The sequence below is a fragment of the Maylandia zebra genome, linkage group LG23 (genome assembly GCF_041146795.1).
Source record: "Maylandia zebra isolate NMK-2024a linkage group LG23, Mzebra_GT3a, whole genome shotgun sequence".
Lineage (NCBI taxonomy): Eukaryota > Metazoa > Chordata > Actinopteri > Cichliformes > Cichlidae > Maylandia > Maylandia zebra.
The window spans coordinates 3,283,346-3,293,115 of NC_135188.1; the positions used below are offsets into that span (position 1 = coordinate 3,283,346).

Sequence of the window (9,770 nt, forward strand, 5' to 3'; positions counted from 1 at the left end):
CATGTAGGGTTGATTAACTTCAGGACAGACAAAAAGCCTTTTTTAGTTACTCATTAACCAGTAGCCACCAACAACTAATATGAGCGTGAGAAAGAGTGATTAACCCACTAACAAAAAATCAATATGCTATGTAATTAATAGCATAACACATAAACTTCATTCAACACTGTAAAATTCATTAGCTCCAAGAAATTATGGATACAACTACAAATGTAGTTATTTGGCTTATATAGTGATATATATCGTTATCGCCCGAAATGAAAAAGCATATCGTGATATGAAAAAATCTTATATCGCCCAGCTCTATTAACAATATAGCTCCAAGCTACCTCATTGAGCTACTTAGATTATACACCCCTGCTAGAGTACTAAGATCATCTTCCCAGTCACTCTTGGTACTGCCGAGATCCCGGCTGAAGACTAGAGGTGACCGAGCGTTTGCCTTGGCTGCACCCAATCTATGGAATAACCTCCCCATCGCTGTCCGTGAGTCTGATTCCATTCAATCCTTCAAATCGTGGTTAAAAGCCCACCTATTTAGCCTTGCCTTTTTCTACCAGTTAATGCTTGTTAGTTAGTTTAATGCTTATTTCTATCTCCGGTCTATTCTTAACTACTTTTAATCATTTTTAAAATTTTTGACTGTTTTATCCTTTACATATATTGTTCTTTTATGCTTTTATATTCATTTCTTTTGCTTCTATGTTTTTAATGCCATTTAACCTGCTAGCATGTTGGTACTTTGCCATAGCCTGTTACGAACTTGCACGTTCATGTGTTTGTTTTGTGCAGGTGATGTACCTTTTTATGTTAATTCAGCTGTGCCAGGGCCCTGCTCCGATTGGTGCGTGGATACACCGCCCCGACGTGACTGGTTCCAGCTGGAGGACCCGCCCATTAAAAGGAGTCTGGAGTGCTACTGCAGGAGAGGTCCTCGCGTTTCTCCTCATGACCCAGCAGTGTAACTGTGGCAGCCGCTGGCTACAGTGCGGCTTAAAAGTTGTGGAAGTGGAGTGGGTAGGGGTGAGCTGCCGTTTCTTTTGATCACCCGTTTTTTCCTGTTTTGAATTAGTTAAGGAGGTCAGACTCTGTCTTTACTTTTGACTTTGTTTTGGTAAGGTCAGGGGAGCGGGATTTGTGTAGATTTGTTTTTGTTTATTATTTTGGCCTTGGCTCACCCTGAAGTGTTGACACTCCCGTTTTGTTGTTCCTTTTTTTCACTTTGTAAATAAATCACATTATAACGAACGGATTTGTTTCCTGTGGCTGCTTGGGTCTTGGGGTGGGAAGCGAGTGCCTCACTCATGTTATTGCCTGGCCCTAGACGGGTCGTAACAAGCCTTCATCCTTCCCTGTTACTTCATCTTACCCTCTTGTATGTTAAGCACTTTGGTACACCACTGGTTTTAAATGTGCTGTATAAATAAAGGTTATTGTTGTTGTTGTTGTAAACAAAAGCAAATGTAGTATGTACTAATTTGTATATGTATACAATGTAAATCGTAGAATTATGTGCACAAACAGTAATATTACTTTACATACTTATTATTTAATGCTAATTCTTAACATTTTTACACATGTACTAGCACTGTCTCTTTGCCTACTGTTGACATGATTCCAGTTTTCGTTCTTTTAGTGCCTTTTCATACTTTATTACATGAAATGGATGGTAATACGACAAAAGACCTACAACAATAAGAACAAAAAATGTGTAATTTTAACAATTGCCTTTTATTTAACCTTCAACAAACAGCCAAAAAACAAAAAGTGCCCAGATTAAGCTTGTAGTGTAGAGAATACTCCACTATTTATGACACCATTAGCTCATTATTACAGGAAATACTCAAGTTAACATGTCTCCTCTCAAGTCTGCAGCCTCTCCTGTGAGACTGACAAAGAAAGCAGCTTTACTTCTTGCTTTCTTTGACCAGTTGTTCCACTTCCTTCATGAAGCGCAGGCAGAGCTCATCCTGCCACGGCAGAGCAACACACTGAACCGCCACAGGTAGACCCTCGCCACCGGACACTGCCTGAACACAAAAAAACACTCCTGTCACTTAATGCTCAGCAGCTGAACGCACCACCTAAATGTGTAATTTACTAAACAGGGCAAAAGAGCACAATCCCCAAATAGTGCTGAAAGGTGTTTACCTAGAAAAAAAATGGATTTGCTGAATTCATGGGGAAGTCATGTGTGTACATGTGTTCATCTGTGATCTCACGTATTGTCAAAGTGCATGCAGCTGAACTTGTGTAGATCCACCAGTAATAAGTAACGGTTGTTGGAGCACAGCTGATGTGCTGAAAACCGTGTGCTGTTTACACTCCTGGAATTATAACTGTTTAAGTGGAGTGTGATAAAACTTTATTAAGGAAAAATGTATTTTTAAAGTTTATCAACATAAATACATTGCTTTAATGTCCATCAAAGGTCTGATTCTTCTGAGGATCAGTGCTGTCCTCCTCCCTGTTTCTCCATTTTTTGGCCGTTTCCCTTTGAACCCTATTGCACAGGCTGTGAAACTGAAGAGCTGGAAGCAGTTTTGTTGCCGCTGGCATTGTGTGACTCCTTTAGGTTAGAGGCTCCAGGTCATCTCTGAAGCTATTGAGCAAATTTAGCATTAAGTGGCTTGGTAGCTCTGTACCTTGGAATTGTTAGTCTGCTTGCCTATCGATCCTGCTCAATGGTTCCACTTGCACATGTGCTGCAATCAGCTGATTTCACTTCATATGCCAGAAGAGGAAAATAGTGACGCAGTCTACAGCGTGGATATAAACATTAAACACGTGCAAATGGATCATTTACAAAAGTCTCTGAGCCCCCACTTCTTAACTGAAGTCTTCTTACTGCACTCGCTTTGGAAAAATCTATTTTTTTTCATGCCAAAAGTTTGTCCTGACACAACGTGTTAGTAAATCTGGCTCTATGTTCTCACTCAGTCTTATCTCACTGGTACATGTTGCCTACCTCTTTGAAGAGTTTGTCCCACATGTCCTGATAACAGCCCTTATAGTGCTTGAGTTCTTCCTCATCCTTTGTGGTCACTGTGGAAACAGTGACTACACCCGCAGGAAAGGTAAGGAGATTGTAGAGTATCGTGTAGCTAACAGCAGCTTAAAACGCAGAAAAGACAAAACAATTACTTACTTACTCTATATCCAGACCCAGGTTACTTTTTAAATCAAGTAATGTCTGGAGAGTCGTCCTCATCTTTGATGAAATGTCTCTTTTTTTCCTCTTTTCAAAGTTCAGTTGTATTATAACGTGTAACTGTTTTGTACACTAAGGAGCTTGGAAATAAAAGTGTCTGGACTTCTTTAGGTTTCTTGAAGACGTTTCACCTCTCATTCGAGAAGCTTCTTCAGTTCCAAGAGCAGCTGGTGGAGAGTCCCAGATTTTAAGCCCCATGGAAGTGTCCCCAAGAGGGTCATGGACCACCCATTGATCCTATACCTAATCACACCATCCAAGGTGTGGAAACGGGTGTAAGTCACAAGCAGCAATGACGTTTTTCTTTCCAAGCTCCTTAGACTACAGTGACCTGGATGACTGAGTTCACAGACATGTTTTGTACACTGTCATTCTTTTTTTTTTATCATGTCTATCCAGTTCCCCAGTGATGAAACCCGCTGAATCCACTACAACATGAATTACACTTTAGCTAAACTTCATTTACAAATAGAAGTACTAAACACAATAAAAATTAAACTGGAAAAATAAAGTGTTTTTTTATTAGTTACTGTTATCTTTTGCCTTTTATATTTTACATATCTTTGTAATTTTCTGAAACTATTAAAGTAACAATATCTGATCTAATTTGTGACTTTTGCTTCACACTTTAAACATCTTTAAAGTCCTGTAATTACATTTTTTTTGAAAACAAAGTGATAAATACAGAAACTAAGTTGTCTGTCATACTGAGTTAATCATACTTGAAAGTTTGCCACAGTATAAGAAGTTGTAGGCTGGTCCAATCACAGGACACAGCAGCACATCAATGTTGCAGCTCCTCCAATGTGCTATTGTCTCTTGAATGTAGTCCTAAAGAAAACACAGGAAATCTCAATTTCTCCTTCAGACTTTCATACGTGACCATGCATCATCAGCTGACAGTACCTCAACAGCAGCATGTTGCTTCCACAGCTCTGGAACAGATCTAAGAATGAAGCAGAACGTTTGGATATAATTCCTAGCACATGGAAATGTAACAAAGAAACGATTCAAGCACAAATGAAGAATTTCAAGGATACTTTCTCACCCAACTCCACAAAGAGCATCAAAGTTGGCAGAAACACGAGGAAACTGCCAAAAAAAATCAGCATCATTATAAATGTTTTATCAGACTGAACTGTGAAGTTAACTGTTAAACCAAGGACTCACCACGGGTTTGAGCAAGAATGAAATGGTTTTCTTCAACCACTTGGGAAAGCCATAAGGAAAAACCTGAGGCTCCAGACAAGGGTCCACAGGTCCCCCTTCCCTAAAATGAAAGAGATCATTGGCACAGGAGAAAACAGTCTGTTCAGAGACACTGAACTGAGAATTACTGTAATGGTTTCAAAAAGAACCACAACCCCATGTTGCTCGTAAAGACAATGGCAGCATGGTGATGTTTAGTGGTTAGAACTAAAAAGAAACAAAATCTCTAAATGTTAAATGATTTAAGTTTAGAAAACAAATGGTACTAACTGACTTATTAAATGGAACAACTCACAGTTTTTGTAGCACGGTGGTAGCTCCATCTGCAAATACACCCTTTATCAAAAGCTGAGGGATAGTTTGATCCATCTTCAGTGGACAGTAAGGGACGAGCTAAAGGCACAAATATCAACACTGAGGACCTATGACTCATATCACATACGTGGCTTGACAGTGATCATAGTGTGTGTGGTGACGTCTTACTGTGTGCCCTGCTTGCTCTAGCAGAGCTTTGACCTCTCTGACGCCTCGGGCCATGCTTGGAGATGGATGCGTGTAGCCATCGCTTTCCAAATAACCGATCCTTAGAGGTCTGGAGCTTCTGTATATCTAAGGGTCAATCTTTTTTACTTCCTCAGTCAATTAAACATAATCAGTTTGCAAAGGTTAAGATTACAGCCTGTAAAGTTAGTTCTGTATCTCAGGACATTAATAACAGGTGAGGTAAGAGTAATATAAAGTGAAGCGTTAGGACAACCATGTATCCGCTTAATTTGTAGTTTTTAACCAAAAAAAAAATCATTAACAGATTATATGAACCTCACAGTACAGGACACACCTCCATGTTAAAAGGTAATGGTGGAACAGTGGGGTCCAAAGAAAACATGTGGTCACAAAGAAGTGCCTGCATGCACAGAGCCAGGCTGTCCACATCTCTTGCCATGGGTCCAGGAGATGACGGCACTAGTTTCATACGAAATATAAAGCAGTGACTCAAATATTTGAGACAGTTTGTGTCTGTGAAATATTGCTATACAGTGGTTATGTAACTACATTTACTTTATATGTAAAGTACATATGTTTCTTACCCGACTTTTGCCCTCGATAAATTGGACGAAGGCCCTGTAAACTAATCATTACACAAAAGTGTTAACAAAGACAAGAGTTTAACTCAGTGTAACTCAATGTATAATAAATTTCCAGGAAACTGACTGAATGAGACCCACCTGAGCCGACCTGCAGTTGGCTTGAAACCACAGATTCCACAGAAGGATGCAGGAATACGGATACTGCCACCTATATCAGTGCCTATACCAAGCAGAGAGCCCCCTCCCCCGATGAGAGCCCCCTCCCCACCAGATGAACCTCCAGAGGTCTTCTGGGGGTTATGAGGGTTCACAGTCTGCCCGTAGATAGGATTACTGCAGTCATAGCTGTCAACAGACAGTTAATGAGTCTCTGCATATTATTTTCATTCATATTTTCATTATTTGCACATTTGGAATGGACAAAGGCAACTTAACACATGCACTCAGTTTTAAATGTGCTGTAGATTTTTATGTGAGTAACTGATAAAAGATGTACTTTAAAAGAGCTTGAGGCAAGTTGGTTCTCACAAAGGGAATAGCTCCTTGTTTCTTCAGGACTTGAACGAGCACACTGTCCTTTTCAGCGGGCTGGTCCAGGTTAATGACCACACCACAAGAACAGTCATGATTCTAGTGTTGGAAAAAACAAAGATGATAATGTTACATCAAATACCTGAGCTATGATGCTCGAGAATACTGTACCATACTTATAAATACTGATGGGAAATACTTCAATACTCCCAACCCCCTGAGCCACGGTCATCTGCAACCGGAAGGTCGCCGGTTCGATCCCCCAGGGCATCTGTGGCTACAACTGTAGCTTGCTTCCACCAGTGTGTGAATGTGAGAGTGAATGAATAGTGGAATTGTAAAGCGCTTTGGGTGCCTTGAAAAGCGCTATATAAATCCAATCCATTATTATTATTATTAACTGTAACTGAAATTTGCATTGCATAACCTTTGTAATACCTTAAATGTAATATTTTCTTTGATGCTAACTGGAACTCCGTACAAGAGACCATCCTTGTTGGAGCCAACAGTTGTCAGCTGGTCCAAACTCTCCAGCAAAATTTCAGTGCAGCAGTTCAGCTTTTTGTTTACAGCCAGAGTCTGTTGGAAAGGAAACAAGCACAGACAGATTCAGAGAAACGTTTTCCCCTGAAAGAAGTTTTCATGCTTCAAGGGGATGAACATTCCTGTCAAAAATAAAAAAGAGAGACAAGTCCTGAAAATTAAAATAGTTACTTGATTACTAATGATTACTTCTAAAAATTAGCTTTTGGTGTATTTGAGCTATTATGAAAGATTTGTTTTGTTATATTAAGTGAACCTTTGTGTCATGTTGGATACTGAACCTTTTCCATATAAGAGTAAAGCACATCCTCAGGGGTAAGTGAGCCTTCCTTCAGTGTCTTTGTCAGCTCAGACAGGGAGAGTGTCAGGATGAAAGCAGAGTCAGTTGTCGGATGCTAGGAGACACAGACCCACACAGAATCATTACTTCAAAAAAACATTTAAAGCAAGAATTTAAGACTTAGTATCACCTCTAATTTTGCATCCTAGTCATGGAACAACCTTCAGAACACATTAAAGCTCTCCCTGACAGAGTTCATAACACTCAAAAAGACTTATGTAACCGAAGACTGTTATTGCCATTTATAAGCTGGATCTGTATTTTTGTATTATTTTGTCTCTAACTACTTATTAAGTGTTTTGATGTTATATTTGAATTGTAACTTGTAACAATGTAAGGGTTTGTCCTCTTGACCAATTTATCCTTGAAAAACTGATGTTAATCTCAAGGGATTTTTCTGGTTCAAAACTAAATAAAATAAAATAAATTAAATTAAACAAAAAAAGCATTGAACCAGGATTTTTCCTTTGTGTTCCACCTCTGTATACTTAATTACTTATGTAATTAAGTAATACCCTCACCCTGAGGCTCTCTTACGCCCTACACGTATAATTAATTTTGCAACTGTGGAGAATTTTTCTGTCTTTCCTGAAACTTGCCTCCTCCATTCCTGACTGTTCCCTATCTCCCATGGTTTATGATTTTGCTAGCACCCTTTTTTCCACATGCTCCTCCATCCTCAATACTGTTGCCCCTGTTAAAATGAAGCGCCCTAGATAATTTCCCGATGTTGGCTAAACGATTCTACACGTGACAGTAGTATCCCCCGTGGCCAACTCCGTGATGCCTTGGGTTCCTTTGATAGTTTCCTCACCGACACTATTAGTGACCTGGGTGTGTTTTTGGATAGCTCTTTTAAATTCGACAAACAAGTGTCTGCTCTTGTCAAATCTTGCTTCTATCAATTGCGTCTTATTAGCAAGGCCAGACATTATGTCCCGCATAGAGACCTGGAAAAGCTTATTCACCCCTTTGTGACATCTAGGTTAGATTATTGCAGCTCCCTTTACTTTGGTCTTAACTCTACTCTTCTCCATAGACTACAAATTGTTCAGAAAGCGGCTGCGCGTCTCCTTACTGGTAGTGGGGGGCGTGTCTCTATTAACGCTGTCCTTGCCGACCTGCACTGGCTTCCTGTTAAGTATCACATTCAATTCAAAATCCTGCTGCTCACCTTCCGAATTATTAACAATATAGCTCCAAGCTACCTCATTGAGCTACTTAGATTATACACCCCTGCTAGAGTACTAAGATCATCTTCCCAGTCACTCTTGGTACTGCCGGTACTTTAATTTGTATATTTTATCTTATTCTTTCCCAGTTAAATTTACCCTTCAGTCTAATTTGTGTTGTACAGTTATTTCATTTTTAACTTTAATCTTTATATTTTATTTTATTCCTTCCTAGTTAAATTTACCCTTTTTAATTTTCATATTTATTTCCTATCTTATTCAGAGCCTTTTCTTCTTTTCTTTAGGTCACGAGCAGTTGTCCAAGCATTTCACTGCATATCGTACTGTGTATGACTGTGTACGTCACAAATAAAATTTGAATTTGGATTTACCAAATTGTTTGTCCATAGTTTACCAGGTTTGAACTAATATCTCCAAAGATTAACTTAAACAATTCAAAGTCCAGGGCTCTGAACTCTCACCGACTCTTTGTAGCGGAGCACCGCCTGCTCTGCCCGCTGCAAGCTCTCGTCTCTCCTGTTTCTGGCTCTCTTGATCTTTTCCTCCGTCTCTCGGTGGCTGCTGATCTTTTTCACCAGCATAACCACGGATCCGACAACGCAGGTAGCACCAGTGAGCAGAGCCACTGCCCACTTGTCCATTTTCACTCCCTTAATAAACTGTTCAATATTCTGCAAGGCTTGCATTTTTGTCCTGTTGCTGCAAACTCGACTAAATGACAAGTGGACTTTACACACGGTTGTTTAAATGGGACAGGCTGACCTTTGAGCAAAATACATAGGCGCGTTAAGCAAGTAATAGCTCCTACTTTAATAAAACAATGACGCTCACTCACTGCGCGTGCGTACTTCCAAATACTCTGTGAATGACAGAGGAAACAAAAACAACAAATATGTGTTGAAGTGCGTGTGCATCCAAATTAATTACAAGAAGTCCATTTAAGACTTCTCCTTAGAACGATCACCTAAACATTTTCACGTAAGTTCTGTATTTTATAGTGATTATTATCATTTTTATATTAGGATAAAGGAGAGCCGACCGCTTACTCGCCTCTTTTCCCCTTTCTGCACCGCATCAGCTGTTAGCTTTCCGTGACCCGGAAATTATTCTCCCTCCGGAACAACGGATATTAGTGTTTCGAGTTTAGTTACTTTTGACATTATTATATATATAACTATATTAACAACAGTTTCAACCTTTATTATTGTCACGATGATCATGTCATAATTCCGTTTAATATATGAAACATTTTACAACAAAAAAACAACAACAACAAAAAAATCAACAACAACCCCAAAACAAAGCCGCCACCCCCCCCCCCCCCCCCCCATCAGAGATCTTCGGGGCAGGTTTGAAAGATCAAATCAAATGTAATACGGCTTATAAAACAGGAACTATTTATTTTATTCGTTTATAAATATCAATGTCAAACCACTACATTAGAAAAATAAATGGTTTGTTTTAATGTCATTAGCAGATGAACAATACACATATAGTGAATGTTATGGTCATTTTGGGCTAATAATTTCTTTGAAATGTCCTTTTTTTCCATGGTGGGCCGATTGCAAGCTGTACCTCAGAAAGTTTTGGTAACCCTCAACAAGCTTCTGGCATAGTTCTGTCTGGATATTTGACCGCTTTTCTTGTCTCATTCT

The 9,770-nt window shown here is 39.4% G+C and overlaps 1 protein-coding gene across 1 annotated transcript; it reads right to left on the minus strand.

Annotated features, from left to right (window-relative positions):
- Positions 1-1,712: 1,712 nt before the first annotated feature.
- Positions 1,713-9,194, minus strand: LOC101475271 (vitamin D3 hydroxylase-associated protein). The gene is made up of 15 exons (XM_024798874.2): positions 8,577-9,194; positions 6,864-6,977; positions 6,478-6,618; positions 6,005-6,138; positions 5,647-5,853; positions 5,509-5,549; positions 5,259-5,383; positions 4,904-5,029; positions 4,716-4,813; positions 4,382-4,481; positions 4,260-4,303; positions 4,118-4,157; positions 3,934-4,042; positions 2,969-3,114; positions 1,713-2,030 (listed from the first exon to the last, which is right to left on the minus strand). The coding sequence occupies exons 1-15, from the start codon at positions 8,799-8,801 to the stop codon at positions 1,908-1,910; spliced, it is 1,773 nt and encodes a 590-aa protein (XP_024654642.2). The 5' UTR covers positions 8,802-9,194; the 3' UTR covers positions 1,713-1,907.
- Between the last annotated feature and the right edge of the window lie 576 nt (positions 9,195-9,770).

Coding starts and splice junctions, on each gene's coding strand:
- LOC101475271 (XM_024798874.2), bottom strand. CDS start 8,801: ATGCAAGCCTTGCAGAATATTGAACAGTTTATTAAGGGAGTGAAAATG. Junction 6,619..6,863: donor TTTACTCTTATATGGAAAAG/GTTCAGTATCCA, acceptor CCTTTCCAACAG/ACTCTGGCTGTAAACAAAAA. Junction 4,814..4,903: donor TAGAGCAAGCAGGGCACACA/GTAAGACGTCAC, acceptor TTGTGCCTTTAG/CTCGTCCCTTACTGTCCACT.